This window comes from Phacochoerus africanus, chromosome 2 (genome assembly GCF_016906955.1).
Source record: "Phacochoerus africanus isolate WHEZ1 chromosome 2, ROS_Pafr_v1, whole genome shotgun sequence".
Classification (NCBI taxonomy): Eukaryota; Metazoa; Chordata; class Mammalia; order Artiodactyla; family Suidae; genus Phacochoerus; species Phacochoerus africanus.
The window spans coordinates 68,652,566-68,679,533 of record NC_062545.1 but is presented as its reverse complement, the minus strand read 5'-3'; the positions used below and the strand labels follow the sequence as shown (position 1 = coordinate 68,679,533).

The 26,968-nt window shown below is 33.6% G+C and overlaps 1 protein-coding gene across 1 annotated transcript in view; it reads right to left on the bottom strand.

The window, feature by feature from the left end:
* Positions 1-26,968, bottom strand: part of GRIK2 (glutamate ionotropic receptor kainate type subunit 2) — a 626,277-nt gene that overhangs the window by 12,017 nt on the left and 587,292 nt on the right. The window contains exons 15-16 of the mRNA XM_047761628.1: positions 22,769-22,994; positions 3,916-4,166 (exon numbers count right to left, since the gene is read on the bottom strand). Of these exons, the coding sequence (XP_047617584.1) occupies positions 3,916-4,166; positions 22,769-22,994 (477 nt within the window). The remainder of the gene's footprint in view (positions 1-3,915; positions 4,167-22,768; positions 22,995-26,968) is intronic.

Below are 26,968 nucleotides of genomic sequence, written 5' to 3'. Positions count from 1 at the left end.
GTATGTATATTTTATTTGCCAGCCTATTCTATCTAAAGATAGAAAGACATGATTATTTGTTTCTTTTAAAAAGTATTGGAATATTATAAATTAAAGAAAGAAGAAAGAAAATACAGAAGGAGAAGAGAAAAGAGATAATAAAGGACTGTGAGGCTGGAATCATGAATAGTATATCCTTGCTTACTGCCAATGTGCAAACATACTTCATTGCATGCTTGCTTTTCAATAAGTAATTGCTGAGTAAATGAATAATTTTGCAAATGTTTGCTTTCATTTTAAAATCTAAAAAAAAATTGTTAAAGACACAATTATAAGTGTAAATAAACTGTGAAGTTCTGTGTGTTCTTATGCCTATCTTATAATAAAATCTAGGACTATTTCATGGCTAATTTAAATAAAGTAAGATGTTAAAGAAACCATACAGTCCAGCAAAGTACAATTTTTTTTCTTAAGAAAAGTGAAGAAGAATTGAGCCCGAGAACCTAATTTATCACAACAAATAAAATGGGTCATTTCTAATAAACCTATAATTATTTACTTTACAACAATTATTTTAAATTATATGGAAACATACATCCCTTTATTCTTTAAGACAGGTTTTTAAAAATAAGTTACCAGAATCATGTTTAATATTAATTTAAATAGAGAAAATGAGAGAAAGTAAGGAAAAAAGAAAAGAAAAAAAAGAGAGAAGGAAAGATTGATTTATCTTATCCCAAACAGGCACAGTTTGAGACCTTGAAGACACAAACCAAAATCAATAAGTTCCTTTCCTAAAGGAACTAAAAGTCTAATAGGGAGAGAGGCACCCACACACAGAAATCAACAAATATGAATAAAACAGTGTGCTAAGGAAGAATGGAGATGTGCATAGGCTTCACAGAGAAAAGGATGGATGTTGTTTGAAATGGACAAAATCTATTCTGAACTTTTCTCTAAGGGGTAGGAATATATATATATATTTCCATTGGAATAGAAAATAAAAATCTAACACCACCTTATGGAAACAGCTGTGCCCTCCCTGTCCATTACACCTATTGATTAGGAAAAGCTTTTCGGCAAGCTGATGTCTAGTCTTAAATGCCTAATCAAAAATGACTAGTGGGAGTTTGCCAGGTAGAAAAATGGACAAAGTTTGCTCAGGTCAAATGGAAGAGGATTTTAAAAAGCTGGACGACCTTGGAAAATTGAAAATAATTTAGTGTGGGTGGAATACAGGTACAAATAGAGGAGAAGCAAAACATAAAACTATAATGATGGACAGAGATAGATCCCGAAGTGGATCCACTGCTAAGCTAAGGAATTTGAATTTCATTATGGAAGCTTTGTGGAGACGCTGGATAACAGCTCTGGGGAATGTGTAATAATGCTCATGTCATGTCAACACAGTTGTTTCTTTCCAATATAATATCTCTTCCAGCCATAAAAGGTACATTGATTTCCTCTTTCTAGAGTTTTAGAAGGTCATAGAGGTCCACAGAAATTGAGATCTGATTGACATGTGAAAAATTAAGCAAAAGTAGTTATTTATAATAATGATAAAGGCTATTATTTTTAAAAACAGAATACTTATAAAATAATTGTACATAGAGACATGGCCCAGGTAAATCATACAAAGAGGATACAGAGAGAAAAGGGAAATAGACTACTACATATTGTCAAGATTTTATTGCATTTGTTTTATTTTAATACTGAAAGAAAACCATTACATATGAATGATTTGAGACTCCAGCTAGAAAACCTAAATTTCTTCTATAATTTTGGACTGATTTTGAGCACAAACTAGACAAATATCATATTTACGGATAAATTATAGTAGAACTGAAAATTGGAGAGTTTAATACTTTTCTTTTTGATTTGTTCTTTGGATTTGATTCAAAAACTCATTTTGATACCATAAAAAAGACCATAACATAAAAAGTGTACTTAGATCTAATCTTTAGTAACACTAGGGGAAGAGATAGTTGATTTAGCCAGGTCAGCAGATATAGCCCATCCTGAATGTTGTGGGAAAAATAAATCACGTAATTTTTAAAATTTTTCAAACTTTTGAATTGGTTATTTTACTCATAGACAGAATGGAACTATCAAAATATTCATTTTATAAAACATTATTTCAAGGAATGAAGTACTATAGTCAAGTAAAAATGTAGAAATGCTGTATCCAAAATTTTGACTTCAGAAAACTAATCGCAATATAGATTACTAAGACAAAAGGAAAATATTTTATTTCTATTTTTGTATTTATCAATAAAAGTTCTAAACTTTTCAATTATTAAAGAGAATACAATTTTCTTTTGATGCATAGTCTAAAAGTTAAGAACTAAAAATGCTTTTTCAATTAAAAACAAAAATGATGTTTATATAGTAAAAGACTAAATAAAGTTGCAGAATACTTAAAAATGTTAAAGCAGCATTTCATGTCCAGAGCTATAAATCTACATTAAGGTGCATCATCTGGAAGAGATAATTATCTACAAATATTCATTCTTATAATTATAGAACTGAAAGAATTATAGCATTAGAAACATTTTATCTGAACCAGGTTCACAAACTATTTTTTTTCTTTTTAAGGTTGCACCTGTAGCATGTGGAGGTTCCCGGGCTTAAGGGTCTTATCAGACCTGCGGCTGCAGGTCTGTGCCACAGTCACAGCCAATGCCAGATCTGAGCCGCATCTGCAACCTACACTTAAGATTGCAGAAATGCTGGAACCTTCACCCAGTGAGTGAGGCCAGGGATAGAACCTGCATCCTCACAGACATTATGTCCGATTCTTAATGTTAGTTTGGTCCTGGGAAAAACAAGACCTAGCTCTAGGCTCTCGCCCAGCTCCTGGAAAGACATGACTAAGACATAACTAAGTCTTCCCTGAAATCATGAGACCCAATCTTAAAGACTACGCCACTACCCAGGAGAATCTCTAAACTTCTGTTCATATCCTACTAATAATTCTCCCAAACTGATTGGTCTGTTCATTTTCACCCTATTTACATAAGAAATGGCCAATCAGCTTCTGCACCACGTAAACCCCCTTTCTTGGCACTCACATATAACCTCCCTCCTCTAACGGCTGATTGCTGACCTCCCTTCGTGAGTCAGCCTGGCAGTATACCCCGCTAATAAAGTCTTTCATGCCTGAACTCCGATCCTGTCCTTTTGGCCAACCTCACACTTAACACACTAAGCCACAGTGGGAACTCCCACAAATTTTTCAAGAACAGAATATAAAGACATTTGTACAAAAGATTAAATATATTAAACTCCCAAGAAAAATTTCAATAGTCTCAATATCTTAGAGGTTTATATATATATTCTCCTAAAGACTCAGGTACAAGGAAATAAATGATGCATCAAGAATAACATGAAGTGGCAAAGAAGAAACCACAATATTCTCACATACTCATTAATGTAGAAAAGAAGTTAAAATTTCCACAGTGCATGTTAGGTTTTTTCAATTAGAAATTTAATGGGCCAAAAATCTTCAAATAAAAAGTGCATTTACTCTCTAACTTGAAAATGTTAATCAGTATTGTATCTTAAAGCACATTTTAGCTGCAGAAGTTTTTTTTCCTTCATATTACAGTTTCCAAGTTTTGCTTCCTTCATTAATTTTATTTCTCCATAAACTAATGGCAGTGAACTTCAAGCAGCAAAAGTTTTTCCTTTTTCAGGCTTTGGTAAGAGGAGAAAGAGTCACTTGTCCCACAGCTGGCTTCAACGAAGGATAAATATTACGTTTGCATGAAAAACCATGAAAGTGATCCTGAGTTCTATGAACCTTTGTTATATAATGAGGGGCAGAAGACAATTAACATCCATGGTTCTAAAGCATTACCCTTGATTGGAAAGATAAAAAATAGTTTGTTTTATCACAACAATGATTGTTTTAAGTTGTAAAAAAGAGACATTTACCTTTTCCAATTGAGCGTTTTTTTTGGATTTGTATAAAAACTCTCCCACTGCCACAAAAACTGAGAGCACCAAGCCGGCTGCCAGAACAATGAAGATGCCACCAATATTTTGAACCCCCAGGGCACTGGCCTCTTTGCTCTCCTCCTCTGGACACCCATTGCCCCGCCACCACTTCTCCTTCATCATGTGCAGCTTGCCTTCCTCTTGCAGCTGAAGAATTGCGATGGTGATTTTATCTCTATATGGAGAACCTAAAAAAAAAAGAGAGAGTGAGTTAATGATTTCAAGGAATCCAGAGTTTCATAATTAAAGGTTAACAATATAAGAGAACAGAGCTCTTTCCAAATGCTCTAAAGTATGTCAATTCTTATTTTCAGCAGAAAAAACAAATAACAACTGGAAAATGGGAGAAAAAAAGAAGTTTAACAAGATAGAAAGGACAAGTGGCCTTTCTGATTTTGAAGGGTAAAGTACATTCTGTTTCAAAGGAAGAAAATATCTCTTTAAAATGCAGGCTCAACTCAGCATTAAAAAATAAATCAAACGGTAAATAGAAGTCTACAAAAGGAAATAAAAGGGCAAGGATATTGAGTTAATGTCTAGGAATCATTCTACACTGAAAACAGCATAAAACAGTAATCTCAATTTTTAGGAAAGTTGTGTACAAAATAGTGTTTCCCATGATTAGGTGAAATAATTTAAATCAACCATGATTAACATCCTGGCAACACAGTGTAAGAGCTTTCGGTTGTCTCTTTATTGTTTTACCCTTTGAGAAGAAATATTCTTTCAGTGGAAGCAAAGTTACAAATGAAATTTAGTACTTATGCTGATGCGGGTAGATGTGCATCTACATTAGCTACTATATGATAAATAATAACTTTTCCAATTGGTTGCCCAGAAGCATGGAATAATACTGAACTCTGTGCATCTTCCAACATTTGTCCCAAGGGATTGGCCATATTGCTTTCTCCTACCCAGACACAGCCTGTTTCTAAAGTTAAATCTTAATTCCTAAAACACTATACTGCACATTCCATTTTTCTGCACAAATTCATCCTTAAGTGATTTTCTCCTTATAGGCAAATGCCAATTGCATATAGTACTCCATGTTGCCTGTGATTTTGTTCTGATTTAAATATATCTGCATCTATTTAAAGCTTTATTTTTGCTAAGACCAATTAAAAACCTGGTCAGGAAACCATTCTACCTCATAAAGGGCACCACTACATGTCTCTTTTTACTTGATCAATACAATAAGACTCATTCAGCATTTGTCTTTTAGCAGGAATAGGGAAGTTCAAAGCAGAAATACAAGGAAAATCACAAAAAGTTAGTAACTTATTGAAAAATTTGGAGGAATGAAGATCTACCAAATCCAGGTAGAGAACTGTATCTTTCTACCAAATCCAGGTAGAGAAGTGTATCTTTAAAATAATCCTCAGTCTATGCAGAAGAAATGTTTAAGTAAACAGCTTCTTTACATTTTTTCCCCACATCTTCCCTAAAAAGGGGAATTATCCATTCCTATAATTAAAACTCAAATATTTTATATGTATTGTGCAATAATTCCCATTTATAGTAGAGGTATTTCTGTTTAGTGTCCTTCCTGTTCTCTTCCAAATACTACTCTGATTAATAAAGTAAATTTTAAATTCAGTTTAAAATCCACCCCTAGCCACTTTATATTTCAGTGGATTAGCCTAGCTCATCCTACTTTCTACCTTGATCATTCACTGGACACTCAGCCTATGACACCTAGTGTTACTATTATTTACCTTTTAAAATGTGATCTATTTTCCTAGTAGATTATAAAACCCTTGGAATAGAGGATATCTATTTCTATCTATCTATCTATCTATCTATCTATCTATCTATCTATCTATCTATCATCTATCTATCATCATCTATTCACAGCTATCATCTGTCTTAATTTTCTATCTCCTCTCACATAATAAGCTCTAAATAAATGTTTCAGATTATGAGAAGCATTATATCTGATGGAAGCAGTCTTAATTTAACATAAGGGTGGCAACCTGGGGCTTTTGGTCTTCTCTGATAGGCATTTAAAATCATAAATTAAGGTCATCTTTTTTGGCTACCCAGTTTTCATTAAATCACTACACTGAGCCTATCACCATCTTCAAAGTCACTTTTGCTTTGAATTACCATTCTTATTAACTATGTATATTCCCTGCAAAATAAATATTTGTTTGAAGAAAAATTTCACTTTAAGAAAAACTTTACTATCAAATATGTCCTTCAGGTAGAAACATAGTTTCTGAAACACAATTTTTTATTATGCTACTTGTGAAAATGACTACAGATGGCTAATATAAAAATGTCATCTGGAAGCACAATTACAAGCAATTGTGGCTCTATAGTGACACGCAAACAATAATAATAATAATGCTAGGTGAGGCAGTACCTCTTAAAGCTGAGTTTACCTCTTTGACTTTCACTATGCAATCTCTGGATTTTGGTTCTTTTGTGGTTTTGCTCACAATAAGATTTTCTTTGGTTGTTTAAATATATAGTCCATACTGACAATACAGAACTATTATGTTTTTAAAATGGTCTTTTTTTAAGTTGTCAAAAGATCCCATTTGCCAGATAAAAAAATGCTATAGCTTACATACATGAAAGAAAGAAAGAAAGAGGGAGGGAGGAAGGGAGAGAGAAAAAAAAAGGAAGAAAGAAAGGAAAGGAAAAAAGGAAGGAAAATATATGATTACTACATAGTGAAGGCCCTTGATATATCAGATGCATAAAACCTGGGGCTCAAAAGACCACTCAAAGGCAGCATAAAGGCAGCATATGTGTGAGCATAAATAAAAACTACAAATTCAGTGATTCAGAATTTCTTCAATAAAAGAATTAGCCTCCAAATATCTAGATAAATGTTAAATTTTTAGCAAAGAATTTTACATAAAATTATAATTGCATTAAAATTTTTCCTAAAAGCTCCTTAGGAAAATAAACTGTGCCTTGTTATAAGCAGTTAATACAAATCTCACCAAATAGTTCAGAGCCAATTTGCTGGGTTTCTTAAATTGAGTTGACTCCCTCCTTTCTTCCCTCCTTCCCTCCTTGCTACCTCTCCTGCTATTCTTCCATTCCTTTATCTTTCCTTTCCTCTTTCTATACTTTTGCTTTTTGTTTCTTTTCCTTCTTTTCCTTTCCTTCCCCTCCCCACTTCCTTTTCTTTTCCCTTCTTCCTTTCCTACCTCTCCCTCTCCTTCCCTTCCATTCTATCATTGGAAGTTTCTTACTTAGAGAATGGAATACACATGTTGTTAAAGATATTTGGTTCAAAAGTCTAAATCTACTACACACAATTTATTGATTTGTTTACTTGACTGTCTTTTTCAGATTCTTTACAAACTCACCAATTTATGAATGTACCAAACATCTTCCTTACCTGTGCTACATCTAGATAACATAGAAATGATAAAAGAAGTCAGTATTACATTTCATTCTTGGAGAGACTTGTTGATTGATAAATAGCTTTTCTTTCAAGGTTGCACAGCAAGTTGTCTAATATCTAATATGCTTTAGTGAAATATGCTAAAATCACATTACCCATATGCTGGCAATCTCCCATCTAGCCTGCTAAAAGTTTCTTTACTTTCAAAGCAGACTTCTTATGCTTTAATCAATTAGAAAGGCCAGAAAGAAAATCATCCTTGCTTTCTATAAATCTCTTTCTAAAACTCATTACACCAATATTCCCTAAACTGGGTCCCCACTCCCCCTCCTCCACACACACATGTCTCTTTTTAGGAAATATACATCTGTGTTTCATTTTTAAAGAATCTGTTCATCAGATAAGCTTGAAGAGTACTTCAAAACAAATATATTTTTTGTAAACTCACATGACATGTTAGCAAAATAAAAGGCTTGCATCTTTCTATCATAGGGAAAAAAAGAAAAAAGTTTAAAAACATTTAAAATGATTAAATTTATTTTAAGTGGAAATACTATTTCAAATCTATTACTATCCCCATCAATTATTTTATTTTAACCTCAATTTGAAAAGCACTGCCTTAGATAACAATAATTATTACTATTAATATATCAGCTCTGTCAAAAATAAGTTTCTTGTTAATCTTTCTGCTTATCCCTGCCTGGCTTTGAATTTACACGTTATTACAGCACTGCTCATCAAGTTGCATAATTTTTATAGGTTCCTTTTCATGTATTGGCTCCCTATGCTTCAAGAAGCATCAGCTCACAAGAATTTGTATCATACTGCTCACCTTAAGACATATATTCAACCTGGTTTTTAAGTCTCTTTACTTTTGGAAGATAAAATTTATGAGTTATTTAAACATTTTGTATATCAAAATTGATGAAAGCAACTTTGGGGAAAAACACAGACTTTGTTCTGACTAATAGCACCTAAACCCTTTAAATATTTTGTTAAAATTCCAAGGGGCTGGCTAAGTATTCCTATTTTTCATAGTGACATATCCTCATTGTCCACGTCCTAAAGGATTTTGTTTCCTTTGGTATATTTCATAGTTATTCAGATCATCACGATGATATTATGGATTTTGTATGACACAGAATTAGGTAACATGCTGGTGGTTGTTCTCTTTGGGTCTGGGAAGATATTTCTATGAGGTAGACTATTCATAAATTTAGGCTTCCCCTAGCCTGTCATTTATTCAAGATATCGTTAACTTTCTGAAAAATAGTAATTTACACATCTTTTAGGTATGTGACTATACCATAGTCACCAAGTAAATAGTAGGCATTCCAAAGGTCTGCCTCACAGAGCTTCAATAATTTCTTAATTATTCCTCTTCCTTGAAAGCATTTATTCTGATAAATGTTTCTAAGACATATACCCAAATACTTTAAGCCTTAATTATTCCGTTAAGGTCAATCTGCCTGTCAGTTATAGATAATCAGCTGTCCCTATTCACTTATTTCATCCAGCATCTAGCCCAGTGCCTATCACACAGTAAGCATTCAACATGCACCTTATGAATGAACACTGAATCAATTATATCAATTATGATATATCTCAAAAACAAAATGTGTCAGGTAGAACTTATGATCTTTGAAATCCTCTAAGGTTCTTATTAAATTGAGCAGAATAAACAGAGTTCATAAATAGACTTATTTCACACTTTTAGTATTGATCATCTAGAATAAGTTAGGGTGACAAATGAGTTTATAAATATATGTCATCCTTGCATTCATTCAACTATCAGTAGTTTCTCTTAGTTGGTGCCTCAAAAAGCAAAAGATCTGCTAGCACAAAAGATCTGAGCTGTCTGCTGGAACCATCAACTTTCATTCTTAAATTACAGTGCTGCTAGCAATTTTATGGAATGCCCCCCTGTTTCTTATGCTGAGTGCTGGGTGCCCTAAAGTCACAGCAAGTTTTGGGTGCTTTAGAGCTTTATCTCCTTTTACTATTCTCTCCATGATAAAATCTTGCAATAAAATTGGAACCAGATCACATTTTCTTAGAGCCTTTTTCTCAGCACAGCAAAAATGGGTTTTATTATCTCTTAGGACATTTTCTCTCTCATATTTGTTTTCAAGAAGTGCTAAATTAAATTTTATATTTATATTTCAGAATCAATTTTAGATTGCCATTTTCCAGTTTCACTCAACAATGCTATTATACAATACCGTAGCATCATGGTTCTTTCCCCTATAGAACTTACCTCAGTTTGTAACTAAAAAACAATTTCTGTGACTATTTGTTTAATGCTCATTTACACTAGCAGGTGTACATTTCTTAAGGACAGGGGTTGAATCTGCTTTGTTAGCATAATACCTGGCACATAGTAAAGACAATATTTGTTGAATGAATATATGCACAAATAAAATATTAATCATTTAACAGTTGTCCATGCCTGCCTGCAATTTTTTCTTCAGTTATTTCTTATGAAACCAAATTATATCTTTATCTAATTTGTATCAAATAATTATAATACATTGATTTCAAATGAAGGTTTTAATGTATGTGGCAACTAAATACTTGATAGGGCCCATTTTAGACTTTCTGTTAGATAAAAGCAAAACTGGTATGAGTTACTGTCATCACTCTTTGTATTTTCTCTTGAAGGTATTCTATCAAAAAAAATCTCAATTTAATAAGAGTATAATGAATCTGTGAGTGAAAATCATAAAAATTAAAGGAGATTATTACCTCAAAAACAAATTATCAGCCCATAACATTTTAATCACAGAATGGTAAATGAGAGCTAAGTGATCAGTTCTCCATGATACCTTGCAATCTTTCCACTTTGGAAATCTATGAACATTATTTCTCCTTGCTTAAATTCTTTTAGTGGTGTTCTAAAGCTATAGAGTAAGACATTAGTTCTTAAAGATGTCATATAATCACTTCCTTCAGCCTATCAGAAGCTTCTCTGATTTTATACTCCTTGTCGTTACACCTAACATTCCAGCAGTATAAACTACAAAGTTGCTTTTCCTGTTGCCTTGAGAGCCCTATTTTCATATTTCCTCCAATTTTTTGGTTGAATGTTCTCACATCTAGATAAACTTCTGAACTTTTGCAATCTTTTTTTTTTCTTTTTTGTCTTTTTGTCTTTTTAGGGCTACACCAGCGGCACATGGAGGTTCCCAGGCTAGGGGTCCAATCGGAGCTGTAGCTGCTGTCCTACACCACAGCCACGGCAATGTCAGATCCGAGCCACATCTGTGACCCACACCACAGCTCACAGCAATGCTGGATCCACAACCCACTGAGCGAGGCCAGGGATCGAACCCGCAACCTCATGGTTCCTAGTCAGACTCATTTCCACTGCGCCATGATGGGAACTCCTGTCCCAATGTTTTCAAATTTTTCCTTGGTTGCCACAGAGGCAGATATACAGCTCCTTCTTCTTTGGTGTCTCAGCACATTGCAGATACCCTAGTACAATCTTTAGTATATCACATTCTAATGTTCTGCTATATCTCTTTTCCTCCTAGATCATGATATGAATGTCCTGAGGGCAAGGCCCATGTAGGAATCGTAACTTTACTATTAATTATTACATACACATACACAGAGGCTAGATTCTAGGCAGATAGAGGTGAACAAGGTATATGAGCCCTGACCTCCTAGAGTTTTCACTACAACACAAAACACATATTGGATAACTTTTACAAGTATGAGGATCATTAGAATAAAGAACGCCAAGTTATGGAATCATCTAACAGCTGGAACTAGCTTAGTCTACTGACTAGGTACACAGAGAGGGTTGTATTACTTTGAAAAGAAGGGTAGGGACAATAACTCTTCTTTCTCTTTTGATGGCCTTTCACCTACTTTTCCTCTATTTTCTTTCTATATGGATTCCTGGTTTACAAAGGCATAGATGAGTAAATAAACAATAGTGAGAACATCCCAAACCCACTTTGTTCATTTCTTCTAGATATAGAGGATACTACTAAGTTCAGCGTATCAAGGTCATGGTGGGAGAGAGCCAAATATATATGCCACTGTAATGTAGAAATAGGAGAATAGAGATAAAAAACCATAAGGTAGAGATTATATGGATTTAACAAGAAAAAACAATAGGTAGAGATTATATGGATTTAACAAGCCATTATATAGAGATATCAAGTGGGTGTACCACCAAGGACAATATAACTATGCTAAATGTTTTAAAAGTTTTAAGTCAAATGCTTATATTCAAACTATATAACTGACAAATTGGATAGTGATTTTTTTTTCTCTGTTGTAGACCTCAAAATTTCAGTGTGTTATGACAACTACAGAAAAGTGGTTAAAATATTTTTAATATTTGTAGACTATCTGTAGAATCCTCAGGAGAATATGCAAGTATCTAAGATCACAAAAGGAGATGGTTATAGAGGCATACAAAATGTTTTGGTAAAATTCAAATTATAGAGTCTGTATTTCAGCCAGTTACCTTTTATGCATATTATGAATATTCTTAGACTTATGTGAAAAAGAATAAGAAGGGCAAATGTTATCAGCACACAATGAAAAAGCTAACTATTTTCACTGGTTCTGACATATTTCATATATATTAGTTAAAAGTAGCTGGTGAAGTAGATTTGTAGCCACATTTCTTCTCTGGGTATTAAATCATGAAACTCTGACACTAAATATGAAAATAGAAATAGTTTTAGCCTAGAAACCCTGCCTTCATTACAATTTTTCATCTGCATAAAAATCATCTGAATAGTGGTAAGAGAGGAAATGTCAGGAATACTTTCCTTACTATGTGTTTCCATTTCAAGTCCAATATTAAACTTTAATGAATGAATTCTAAAAAAACTTGGACCATTTTAAATAAAATCATCATCCTACTTAGCCTTCAAGAACCCAGAAAATGAGAGAGAGAATAACATTTTCAGGAGAGTAAAGTACCCATCCTTTAAGGTAGAGCTCAAGTCCCTTTTTCAATTTGGCTTAACTGGATTTTGGTTCTCACTGAATTCTACCACTCTGCATAAAATAGCAGACTGCTTGCTTATGTTCAATATTGTATTTTCCCTATTTGATGTTAAATGTTTTTTTCCAAGTTAATCTCCTTAATAAAGGGGATGGTGTATATTTATATTTTATGTTCATTATTTTACAGAGCCAAGAATATTGAAGAGTGATAAAATTTCTTATAGATAGACAAAATTAAAAGGAAATATATATAATCTTCAGAGATAATCTTCTCTCAACACATCTTGGACTGTGTTTACTAAACACTCAGGAAATTTAGAGAAGGAAGTACTTATTTAGATAACACCCTCAAATAGAAATTATCTCATCTCTATAAAGTAGATACTGATGACTTTTTCCTCCCTAAATGACAGATACGTAATTACAATAGAAATGATCTCTAACTGGTTAGGAATGGATCATAATAACAATCCATCTCATCTCAAATATATTTAATATTTCTAAAAATATAAAGAATAGAGACCAATAAGAATCAGATTAAAAAACCCACAAATATATAATTTTACTTGTCATAAAACATTTCTTTGAGATAGTGCTTTAGAATTATTTGTGGTGCACGTGTTCTGATCCAAATGCTGTAAATTGAATATGTTTAATCCTTTTTTGCAATCCAATTATGTAGACGTGATTCTACCCATTTACCAATAAAGATGCTGAGTCTCCGGGAGGCTTAGTAACTTCATTTAGGACACCTAGGACACTCAGGTGGAACTAAGATTTGCACATAAGTCATCTGTCTATAAAGGCCACATATTCTATATAGCATGATAGAATATGCCTTTCACTTGTGGGCCAGTAAATGCAAGGCATTCTTCTTCAGAATTTAGTGATTATACATTTCACCTCTATGCTTTGCTTTTTTTTTTTATTTTATTTTTCTAATATGTGTGATTCATTGATCTTACTTAGTCCTGCTAACCACAGAATGACAGTCTGGCACAACCTGGCTAACTAATCAATAATAAAACTGGAATCCATGCCTTGAACTAATCACAAGACACCAACAAAATGATTTAAATGATCTAAGGTTTGCATATAAAATCTATCAGAACTCACTCTGTTTCCATGAGAATTATCCACTTAAGCATTGTTTAGGTACCATTTGGTCAGCATTTACAATATTAATGAAGGCTGCTCACACACTGGTGCTCACAATTCATCAAATTCCCTCTGTAAGCTTCCAAGTTTCTAGCCTGCAGAGTCTGTTGATGATGTCTGTGGAGCAGGCGGGGCTCACTGAGACTCATCTGTTTTCAGTAACATGAAATCTAGACTTTAACAAATATGCCAGGAGAATACAGCTTTTACAGGTGTAATTTTGTTTTTTTTTTTTTTAATTCAGGCTCTAAAAATTATTAGATCTTGATTTAGACTTGCAAAATCACTTCACCAACATTAAAATTATGCTGCTTATGCAATGAAAAAATAGAATGCATTTAATGGAAGGTTTGACCTGCAGAAAGATGAATAATTTGCATCAATTTTTGTGTATTATGTTCAACTAATGAAGACAAATGTATTCATTCATTTCAGTAAAGCTGAAGAACTGAAGGCCAGCAGTTTTATGCATCTATAATGATGAATATCATCATACTTATTATATGATGAATTGGGAATTCTAGAAATGGATAGTGAGGAAAACAGGGAAAAAACATGCTTCTCATACTGATTTCTATTTTTATAAACAGATATGAGGTGTCTGCCTTAAATAAACAACATGCCTCCCCTAGTACCAATTCTTCCTCTCTCACTTCATCAAATGATGAGAAATAAAGCAGCAGCAAGATCTCATGCATTTAACATTAGAAAGTAGAAGTGAAGAAAGAAATTTCATACAGTTCACATGTCAAAGTGATATCCTTCTACCATAAAGAGTCCATGACACAACCTATTGTAACATTTTTTCCTCTAAGCTGATTACCTGTAAGCACATTATATTGAGATAAAAGTTATTTAAGAATTATTAATAAGGCTACAGCTATTCTATATACAATAATATAAAGTATGCTGTGAAACAGTTTATAAGGGTAACATTAAAATCCAATTATCTTATTGCTTATAATTACTTAAGTACATATGATCAAAATGTATGTAACAATTTTGTCTGACAAAATTAAATTTAACCTTAGTATTAAAAGGCATTATAAATCTATCCCCTTGACATTCATCTTTACTTCATCTTTACACTGCCTGTTACATTCTTGTATTATTCATATTTCAGTATATATTCTCTGATTCTGATATGACTAATTTGGATTTTGTTCACAGGAATAATATTTTGTGGGTTGTTTGAAAATTACTGATTTGACCCCACGAGTAAAATGGGGACATATAAAATTATAGGAAATTTTATTATTGTGGACAAGAAGCACAGACATGAGTGGGATTTCCTCCATCCCCTTCTCAGTTGATACATATTTTCCATAAGTTACTAAAATTGGGAGGCACAAATAAATGAATGAAGTATGCCACTAGCTCATTGTTAAAAATAGAAATAGTTTTAATGGGACCCTTCAGACATTTTACAATAATTCTACCAAACTGGACACAAGGCAAAATTACACCAACTGGCCCTGATGGATTTTTTTTTAAACTGCTGAGTCTGCCTCGTCCTCAAAGTGCGACATGCACTCAAGATTCCAAAGAGAGAAGCCAAGAAGGCTCTTAGTAAGGGCAGTTAGAAGGCAAGCAAGGCAGCCGAAAATGCCATTAAATAGAAATGCTCCCTGTTTGGCAAAATAGATTACCATCTACGGTGAATTGAGAGGACAGCCTGCAACTGCTCACACATTTTAAATATTCCTTAATGAAAACTGCTGTGATGTGCTTTTTTTGCTTTATCCCATCCAGAGTTGTTGTTTTTTTTCCCTTAAATTCTCATGAATGAAAAGGAAGTTCAATTAACTTATTATGAGTCAGAACACCTACAACTTCAAAAATCTACTGTACAGTAAATACCACATTAAAATAACATTGCTGCCGTCAGGAAAACTATGAAAGGGATTTAATGTCACCACAAGCTTAATTAAACCAGCTTATGCTTATTTAGCATTTACCTTCACATCATTGTTGATTGCTCCACTAAGGTATTTTTGTGTAAACAGAGCTTCCCTAATTAAATAGCTTATATCTGAGTCATTCAGTGGTTTCACAACACACTTTGGGCAGTAATCATCACACACAGAGTGATGAATGGTGACAGCAGACCCCTAGATGAATCACACAAAAGAAGGCCCAGCAGGCTAAATAGACACATGGACTTGGGGGGGGGTATAATTTTTTAACTATTTCTGAATATTCACTCCAAAAGAGGCACAGTGTTTCTCTTTAACCTCCTGCACTGAACCACATAGACCTCTATGACAATATCTAAAAATCTGCACCACAATAAAATCAAAGCAGAGGGAGTTCCTCTCTTTAATCAAAATTATAGCATCAATAAAGATAGAATTTTCATTCCAGTTTATGGCTCCTGCAGGTAAAAACTCAAAGTCCTAGGAAACTTCTGGAACTGATCTAAATTTCTAGAACGCAAGCCCATATTGTTCTGCTTTGAATATATTCATCTCCTTAACTCTTGCTGGGAAAAAAAAAAAAAAATCAACCTTTTTTCAGACCTCAATGCTTTCTTTTTTATTTTTATTTTGGGCTTATAATTAAACAAAATTTGAAACTTAAGTAAATAAAACATAAAAATTTTCCAATATGCTTGAACAAGGTGATACAAAAGGCAAATGCTAATTAACTAGTTGAGAAATGCGGGTTATGATGTTGGTTGAAAGTTATGGGAAGTCAGAATCTCATTCAAGTACCAGAGTTAGATGTCATTGCATTTATTAATGACTAAGTAAATATAAATAATACATGAGGCCATATTTTTAGCATAGTTATGACACAGTGAATCATAAATTGCTGCCTCAATTTTTTTTTCTCAGAAATAAAGTATTTGAGGAGGTAAAGTATGAAATGCCTCTTTCTAGATTATGCTTCTTTGATAAAATGAGTTAACTTCTTTGATGGTTTTTTTTTTGTTGTTGTTGTTGTTTTGCTTATTTTTAGGGCTGCACATGCAGCACATGGAAGTTCCAGGCTGAGGGTCGAATCGGTTCTGCAGCTGCCATCCTATGCCACAGCCAGGGCAACACAAGAACCAAGCTGCATCTGCTACGTATATCACAGCTCACGCTAACACTGGATCCGTAACCCACTGATCAAGGCCAGGGTTCAAACCTGCCTCCTCATGGATGATAGTCATGCTCTTTACTGCGGAGCCACAATGGGAACTCCCTCTTTGATGAATTTATATGTGTTATGACTCATTCATAATGTATTGGAGTCTCAAAATCACTTTAATTTTATGCTATATTATGAATGGATAAAATATAATTTATTAAAGTTAACAACTTAATATTTTAAAGTCAAACAGAAGAAAATAAGTTATCTGAACAAGAGGAACAAAAAGTATATTGCAGTACCTGCAGGTGAATGATTTGAATATTCATTCCTATAACTTTACACTATTGTTTTCAAATTTATCTCATTCAGAATTAGGCTAAAAACAAAATATATGTCAAACTCATTTAAGAACTTTTAGTAATAAGGAGACATTTTGATACATTTAAATTCAATACTATTGGGTAGTGAAAATAAAGAATATGATAAAATATTCTTCCTAGTCTATATAATTTTGCTATGTCAAAGTATTAGTAGATCTTTTGAATTTTTATTAATATACACTGATAATCTCACATTAAAATTCCAAGAAGTTTCTCATAAGGGAAATTTATCATGTTCTAGTGCCTAATTTTTAAAAATTCATTTTAATGAAAACACTAATCATATATTACGCTATTATACCACAATAATCTACACACTACAAAGAAACGATTCCACTTAGATATATAATCCAACTTGATTTCTATAAGTCTCTCATGAATGTGACCTTGCCAATATCAATGACTACTTTCGTCAATAACTAAGTTTTCCACAGAAGGGCAAAAGTTGATCTGATCAGCTGAGCTGAACAGATAAAAGGAAGAAAAATCTACATCCTAAGGCTTATAGTTTAATTTGTTTTCTTCTCTCACCTTATCTACAAGATAAGCTTTAAATTAAAAAAACAAAAATTCCAAGTGCTGTGCTCAGTATTTTCCTCAACTTAAAAAGTTACATTAAAAGTATAGTTTATATAGTTCACTGATATTTTGAATCGTTTTATATTTTTCTTATAAGTCATTACCTTTTAGTAAACAGTGTTAGAAGAACATAAAAATTGCTCTGTGTATGGTTTCAATAAACTATAACAGCTGCCTTAGAACTGATTCGACTGTTATCTTTCTTTTTAAAATAGTTTTCACATCTGAAATATTCCAGTGAGTTGTTAATTATATAATATACTATCTTGATTTACTTGTAGCAAATATTTCCTTGAAGAAAGACAACATGGACAGAGATATTCCTGGCATATTGTATTTACAAAACAAATGAGCAAAAGCCCTCAAGTTTGAGGTTTTATATTATATATTAAGTGTAAGTCAAATTTCTTTATTTTAGAAATTTTGAAAGTATGAGTGCTATTATATAGCTAATGTTAATGAAAAATATGTGCTATACTCCAAAGCCCTCAAACCTCCTCCCAAAATCTTATTCCATTCTCACTACCCTCAATTACTCTTTTGTTTAATGAAGTCATCACACTAAATAATGTAAGATTCCATGCTGACCATTTGTTGTAAAAGTTATTTTTTTTCTGTTTATAGTTTACTTTTCAACTATTTCTCTGTTTGCTGCACCATCATATGTTCAGATGTAGAATCCATTTGTTCAACAAATAATTGAGGGTCCACAGAGTACAGCCACTATTGTGTGGGCTTACAACAAACAACCCAAGGACACACATCTCTACCATCCTCCAGATAATATAAATCAGGAGAGGATGGTAAGAATATACAGGAGTCTCATACTTTTTAGACACAACATTGAAAAAAAATGTATTTATCTTCTTCAGCTCTTTCCAAATGAAACTATGAGGCAATGGGAGCCTATCATATCAGTTTCCATCATTCTAAGTGTTTTAGAAAGTGCTTGATTTTTAAAATTTGTTCTAAGACATCAGCTAACTGTATTACTTTATGTAGTTTCCAGACCACTTTATATAAAATTTTGGGAAATCTGTCAAGAAGATTATTTGAAACATTATTACAAGTTTAGCATCAAGGGAGTTCCCATCGTGGCACAGTGGAAATGAATCTGACTAGGAACCATGAGGTTGCAGGTTCTGTCCCTGGCCTTTCTCAATGGGTTAAGGATCCTGTGTTGCCCGGAGCTGTAGTGTAGGCCGGTAGCTGTAGCTCCAATTAGATCCCTAGCCTGGGAACCTCCATATGCCACGTGTGCAGCCCTAAAAAACCCCCCAAAAACAAGTTTAGCATTAAAATTGACTTTAGGTTTTCCTAGTCTAACCCTCTCATCTTACTAATAAAAAAGAAAGAAAGAAAGAAATCTAAAGAATTCCCATAGTGGTGCAATGAATCTGACTAGTATCCATGAGGATGCGGGTTTGATCCCTGGCCTCGCTCAGTGGGTTAAATATCTGGCAATGCTGTGGGCTGTGGTGTAGGTCGCAGATGCAGCTTGGATCCGGTGTTGCTGTGGCTGTGGTCAGCAGGGGAAGCTCTGATTCAACTGCTAGCCTGGGAACTTCCATATGCTGCGGGTGCAGTCCTAAAAAGCCAAAAAAAAAAAAAAAGAATTTAGAGGTCACAAATTTCATGTGACTTGTCCAAAATCACAGTAAGTGACAAGGCTACATCTTAGTGTGCAAAAACTTCATGATGACAATTTTGACTAGCAAACTATCAGTCCCTTTTCTAAAATGTAAATTTACTTGTATAAACCTTCATTAACAAGTTCACTTGAAAAATCAGCAAAGCCATTCATCACATATTCCAAATAAATGGTACATGGTACATGAACTCATGATATTGTTGAGTTCTTCAGGTAATTCTTGCTGAGACAAAGAACCACATGGGCTCTAACTACAAAGAGAACCAGGGTTAGAACACTCCATCAACCCAACTACAGCAGTAAACCCAAGCTCTACTGTGAATAGAAGTATGATCTAAAACATTTTGAACAGATGTGCTCCTCAAGTTATAATTATGAAAACTCAATCATTGTTATTTATTATATATTAGAATTAACTTGAAAATTTCTGAAATAATACATACATTGGCATAATAACAGCAAATATTTTATTAAAGCTTTTATTAAAAGGCAATTTATTTTGGGTAGAGAGCTTTAAAACAATAATAGTACCATCACCACACACTGGCTAGTCAAAACATGTCAAAAATAAAGTGTTCCACCCTCAAAAATATCTTTTGTTCATACAAGTTCTAAACAATTACTACTGAGTTTAACACCCCAGCTCTTATTGAGCTTGGAGTTAGCATATATTTGTTTCTTATTCTTTAATAAACACTGTACTCTACTTGGAACTAATTTGCAGAATTCTCATTACAGCTCACTCCCCAATACATGTGAGCTCAGCTATACTTGTATATTTTTGAAGTAACAATTTAAGTTTCCAATTTTTTTTCTTTTTTTACTTTCTTCCTTTTAGCAGTGACCATGGAATCATCATTTTGAGTCTACTATATAAAAGCAGGAAGATATAGAGTTATGGGACTGAGTGTTTCAAAATTCTCTCAAAGCAAGTTCAATCTATTTTGAACTATAATGAATTTGATAAAACTGTACTAAACATGATAGAGTTTAATGTTGAATTCTTTGAAGTTATTATGGTAGAAAATTTTTGGACTTCCTCAACATTTGAAAGTTGATAGGATTCCAAAGAAACAAAGACATAGATAATATTGAAATTTCTGGAGTTTACTATGAAATGAGATTTTTATGAATCCATGCTCAATTTTTTTTTATTTTTTTATTTTTTTGCTGCACTTGTGGCACGCAGAAGTTTCTGGGTTGGGATAGAACTGAAGTCACTGAAGTGATAATGCCAGATTCTTAACCTACTGAGCCACAAGAGAACTCCTGTGTCCAATGTTAGTTCATTCGAAAGAAGCTTTTCAAAATTAAAATTAATAAAATTATGAAGATAAATTGACAAATATAGCTATACTTTTTTTTTTCTTTTTGCACCTGCACCTGCAGCAAAGTTCCTAGGCTATGGGTTAAATCAGAGCCAGCTACAGGCCTATGCCACAGTCACAGCAACACTGGCTCCTTACCACATCTGCAACCTATGCCATAGCTTGAGGCAATGCCAGATCATTAACCCACTGAGTGAGGCCATAGATTGAACCTGCATTCTTACAGACACAATGTCAAGTTCTTAAACTGCTGAGCCACAACAGGAACTCCTAGCCATACCATTTATTAAACATGGTGCTTCAAATTCAGTTTTGACTTAGTCACTGAAAAATTTGCAGAAGGCTCAAAACATTATTGCCATCATTACTTATTACTGTGATAGGCCAGTGAGTAGCCATGCTTACCTCTTTCTTAAAATGTATGTATTGCTGTAATGAAAACATGTTAATCTGTTATTTTTTTTCCTTTGGTACATTATCAGTTTCCTGTTTCTACTGCAACAAACTACCACAGATTTAGTGGGTTCAAACAACACAAATTTATTATCTCATAGTTCTGTAGGTCAGAAGTCCTAAAAGTGAGGTTTCTGCAGGGCTGCTTTCCTTCTGCGACCTCCAGGAAAGTATCTGTTTCCTTGCCTTTTAAACTAACTTCTACAGGTCCTCTGCACTGCTATGCTCGTGGCCTTTTCTTTCATCTTCAGTTCATCAGGGCGTATTTTCAAATCTCTCTGTCTCTCTCTTCCTCTCTTTCCCTGCCATGGTTAGAATGTTTGTGTCCCCCCACCTCCCCCAATTCATATATGGAAACATAATCCCCAATATGATGGTATTTGGAGGTGGGGCTCCCCAGGAGGTGACTGGGTCATGAGGGTGGAGGTCTCAGGAGTGCAACTAGTGATTTTATTGAAGGGATTCCAGAGAGATCCCTTGATCCTTCCTGGTTTATTAACCAGAATGCAGTTCCTCACCAGACAACAAATAAATCTGTTGGTACATTGATCTTGGACTTCCAGTTTCTAAAACTGTGAGAAATCAATCTCTGTTGTTTCTAAATAAATCTCTGGCATTTGTCATAGCAACTCAGATGAACTAGCACATTCCTTCTCTCACTACTTCTATTGTATATCCCTTTAACTGTGACTCTAACCCTTGTATCTCCTTCTTATGAGGACCCTTTTGATTACATTGGACCCACCTGGTTAATCCAATATAATCTCCCCATTTTAAGATCCTTAACTTAATCACAACTGCAAAGTCCTTTTTGCCACATAAGGTAACATATCCACATGTTCTGCAGATTAGGCTATGGACTTTTGGGGGGAGCCATTTTTATGCCCATGACACATACATATATACTGTAATATTATGTATTTATACATTAATTAATTATCAAATGTAAATATATATTCACATATATATGCATAAATATGAAGCTCAATAAATGAAAAATGTTATTATCCTTTTTGACAATTATTATCCTTCCATTCCGTGATTATTATTGAAAAGAATTTTGTCATATCATAAAGAAGAGAGGGAATATGAGGAGTTCCTGTCATCACTCAGTGGTTAACGAATCCAACTAGGAATGATGAAGTTGCGGGTTTGATCCCTGGCCTTGCTCAGTGGGTTAAGGATCTGGCGTTACCCTGAGCTGTGGTGTAGGTCGCAGACACGGCTTGGTTCCCGCATTGCTGTGGCTGTGGTTGTGGCTGGCGGGTAAGCTCCAATTAGACCCCTAGCCTGAGCACCTCCATATCCTGCAGGTGCTGCCCTAGAAAAGACAAAAAGACCAAAAAAAAAAAGAAGAGAGGGAATATTAAAAACAATCAATCCTAGTATAAAATAATAGCCTAGGTATGTTACCAGTAAATAGTCTTAAATAAAACATATACCTCTCTTAAATAAAATAAATATTCATGGTAACCATTTGTAGCTCATTCTTTTTAATTAGCCAAATCAAATGCTCTGTTTATTTTATTCATAAAATGTTTTTAAATGTAATATTGAGAAAGTCCTTTAGGGGAGTATTGTGCACTTTTCCAACACTTCTACAGTAAAAATGCTTATTTTGGTAAAAATCAATTTTTCTTTTGTTACTTATTTCTTTAGAGGCAGATGTATAAATATTTTATAGGTTTTACGCAGTAACAGAACGTGGCAAGATGAATTTGTTTGAAGCAAAATTCCTAATGGCAAATGGAGGTACTGTTTTTTCTCCCTTCTCACAGCAACTAAGATTAATGAACAAAGAGCAAGTGGCTGACATAAAACCTACCCATGGGGGTGCCAACGCCATAACCTTTGGAGTCTATGAGGCCGCCAATCTGTGTCAGGTTACAGTTCCGCTGGGTGACAAACTCGATGGTTGTTGACTCCATTAGGAAAGCGTAATCCGAGGTGAGGACCCTCTGGATTCCTTCTTCATTACTTTTGACGAGCACAGACTGCCTCCTGCTACTCATAAAGGCCCACATTTTATCATATGTGGAGATTTTTGATTTCTGGGGAAAAACAGAATACGTAAGAAAGATATTTCTCAGTTTTCATGTGATCCAGTATGGAGATGGAACAGACTATATTTAGTTTGCTAAACTAATTGTAATAAGTATAATTGTACCAATAATTGTAATTGTAATAATTGTATTATTAATAACGGTGATATCAAACCAAACAAAAAAAAAATCAAAATCTGTATAAAAAAGTTTCCCAGAGCAATTTCTCATCATATTTCCAGGTAGAGAGCAGATTTATTTAACAGAGATATAAAAAAGTCCTGATGTTCAAAAGTTCACAACTAGTAATTCACAGAAGACAATAAAAAAGAGAAGATAAACAAGATTAATAAGCAGGGTTTTTTATGTTTGTATTTCACATGAGTATCTCATGTGTACAATTAAATTTTTCACTGTTACTATAGCATCAAATTTGAAAGACACAGACACTGGACACCGATTGACACAATAAAAATTTAAGAGGTTTCCCACCCCTCAATTTGGTTGACTGTAGGACAGATGTTATATTACCCCCCAAGCATATACAGATATAGGTTGAATAGATGAGAGGAATTTGTTACCAATAAGGATATTACAAATAAGAATGACTACATTTCTGCTGAGACACAATCTGGACACCACAGAATTTCTCTTAACCTGCCTCAGGACAAAAGGAAATCAATCACTCAGGTCTAATAACTAACTAACAATTTCTGGACCAAGAAAACAGAAGAGACTTTACATCCAACTGGAATTCCTCAGTAGGGCTTCAGTAAGACTTATTGCTAATGGAAAGAAATGGGTTTTGTTCAGAAGGTACTGGTAAAACATAAACATGTAAAACATTAGCATCCGCTGATGGAAAGCTCATCTGTGAAATCTTTACCTTAGTTTAATATGTATACAAATACAAAAAATAATACTGAAACTATAAACACAAGGATAGTCACCATATCAGTTACTCTGTCATAAAAAAAGTCAAAACTATTTTCAAATAGATAGATCCGCAAACTTTTGCAGTTTAGGCATGGATTTAGTCCTACATCTGTCAGGATAAAAATGTGCCATTAATTCTTCCACTAAAAGGCAGGTACATGACAATATTTAGGAACATTCTGGCATTATTTCAATGACAAAATGGGAAGAGAAACTGTAAATCTACTGGGAAAAACACCTAAAGGTTCAATGAGTGCTTTATAAAAACAAGTATAGCTATAGGGCTAAGAAAGGGTAGAAATGCAAATCCTTGCTCTTCAGTGAACACTAAAACATGGCAAAGGCCGGTAGCTCAAAGTTTTAAAGCAAGCAGCTAGAGCACCTAGAATAAGATTAATAGGATTAAAAATTTGGGCAGCTAGGGTGGCATGTCAGATGTTTTCAAGTAAAATAATTAAACATTGGGAGTAGAAAAGGAAAAGGAAGGATATGATGAAATTCTTACTGGAATGAAGACCAATACTGAGATTCTGCAAAGATGCATCTGGCTATTCAAATCAGTAACATAACAAGGATAGCTAGAAAAAGCTCACATCCTTTCAAAGGTAAAGAATTTTATTTCTAATATTTCGGATTAAGTGACACCTAAATACAAAATAAAATCAACATTAGCGCTCCCCTGCAGATAGAAGAGATTTTTCATTAAAAAAAAATGGACACAGTTTCTGATTTAGTGAATCTGTGACTTATAATAAACACAATCCCATAAATGCAATACAAAAATTTTATGGAATCAAAATGTCACACTCATTACTTGACAATTTGAAATGTAACATCTTTAATGGAGAGTGATGGTGTAAGATCATAATATGGGTATACTCATTGAGGCCAAAATCAAGCAGAGAGATAAGAAAGTGTACAAAAATTATTTTTAATTCTATAGCTCATAAATTGCCTAAATCCTCTGCTTGTTTTAGTTATAAGAACATTAGCAATCAATATTTTATTGCTTTAGTTACATTATTGTTAAGTCATGGTAACATGTTCCATCCACTGAAAAGAGTTAATTTAAATAAAAACTTGGGAACTTGTAATTTTTGTCCCCAAAAGAGGGGGAACATAGTATTTACAATGGCACTTATCACTTAAATAATATTACTACATCTTTCTCTTTTTAATATTAAAATTAGAAAATTTTAAGCATATGTAACAATTTAAAATGAGAGAATTATGTTTTTAACAGTACATGAGAATATCCATTATTAACATTTTGCTATGGTAGATACAGTAAATACATCAACATTTTTAACACAACTGAAAACTGACAAACTAAGAAATATTTCTAATATATCATTTATAAATATATAGTTTAATTTTAGATTAATGTGAAATGTATTATTATTTTACATTTAAAATATTTAATCTACAATACTAATCTTCAATTGCAAAAATGAAGATTTTACAAAATATATTTTTATATAAAAGTACTGGAACACCTCACTGCACTGATTTTTTAAATTTTTATGAGCACTTCCTAGAAGGTACCATTTATACTTATTTTTGAAACTAAGCATTTCCTATCTTCTAGAGTTATTTAAGTCTATCATTGTTATACTTCTCATTTTCAGGAATCTATTGTCTATGATTTTTGTGCAGCTTCACTTTCCTGTCTGCAAAAAAATATAAGTTTTTCTATTATTTTTATATTGCATAATAAAATTTTCTAGAAAAGTTACCAAGATTGTTTTGTTTCTCATAGTAAAAATAAAAACGCAAATGAGAGAGTTCCCTTGTGGCTCAGTGGGTCAAGGACCTGATGTTGCCTCTATGAGGATTCAGGTTTGATCCCTGGCCTCACTCAGTGGCTTAAGGATCTGGCATTGCTGTGAGCCGCGGCATAGCTTGCAGGTGTGGTTTTGAACATGTGTCACTGTGGCTGTCCTATAGGCCAAAGCTACAGCTCCAATTCAACCCCTGGCCTGGAAACTTCCATATGCCACTGGTGCAGACATAAGAATTAAAAAAAAAAAAAAATCCATTTAGAAACGTTGACTATCAGCTGGTCACACACATTCTGTATGGTTTGCACACTTGATTTGCTGTCATTCTTTGACCACAATTTCCATCTTAGCTCAGTCATCTCTCACTTATGGCTGTAAAACACAACTGTATGTAATAAAAATTTGGACTATAAGATTAAAGGTCATTACCACCTTTGTAGACTCATGTTTGTGTGTTTGTGTGTGTGTGATGCCATTCAACCCTTATCCTAGTTCCACAAAAAGTTGAACTAGAAAACTAATCTTTAGCATCATCTGGCAATTATATTACTTTTATCATATTCAGTAGTGAAGAGAGTACAGCGCATTGCCAGTTTAAAAACAGAAGGTTTGAACAACATGAATTTTACTGAAACTCAACCTGGAAGTAGCTAAGGTGGCTTATAAAGGTTTTGAAGAAAGTGTATGAATAAACTGTTGAGCTGAATATGAAGCTTAGGATGCTTTTTTCCTTTATAAATCTGGTCACATAATAATTTGATTACCAATCTTTAACTCTTATATAGATAAATTTTGAATAAGTTAAGGATGAGTCAGAAGTAAAGGTCACTAATTCTATACCTCTTATTATTAATGGAAGATTATGTTCTATGCAAGCTAGTTACTCTCTTTCCATTTTAGTTTACAAAATATCTTTGCCAAACTTACACAGAGTTTTTGTGAGGATCAAATAAGACACTACACTTAGACACACTACATTTTTATAACTATAATTATTTTTTTAAAAAGAGAGCATACTACTACCAAATGCTTATGTGTTATTTTTCTTTAAAAACACCAAGCACTCTGGCAAAGATGGCAGGTTGAATACCATCTTCTAACACATGTTCTCTCCTGTGGCATGAAACCACAGGCAAAAAAGAATTGGATAGGATTCAATAGAAACAAAATTTTGGAAGCTGGATCCCAGACAGATGAATCATAACTGAGCTAACCAACTCATAGAGTCCCTTTCTTCCCTGCAAAAGTTCTGAGATTGGCCTCTCT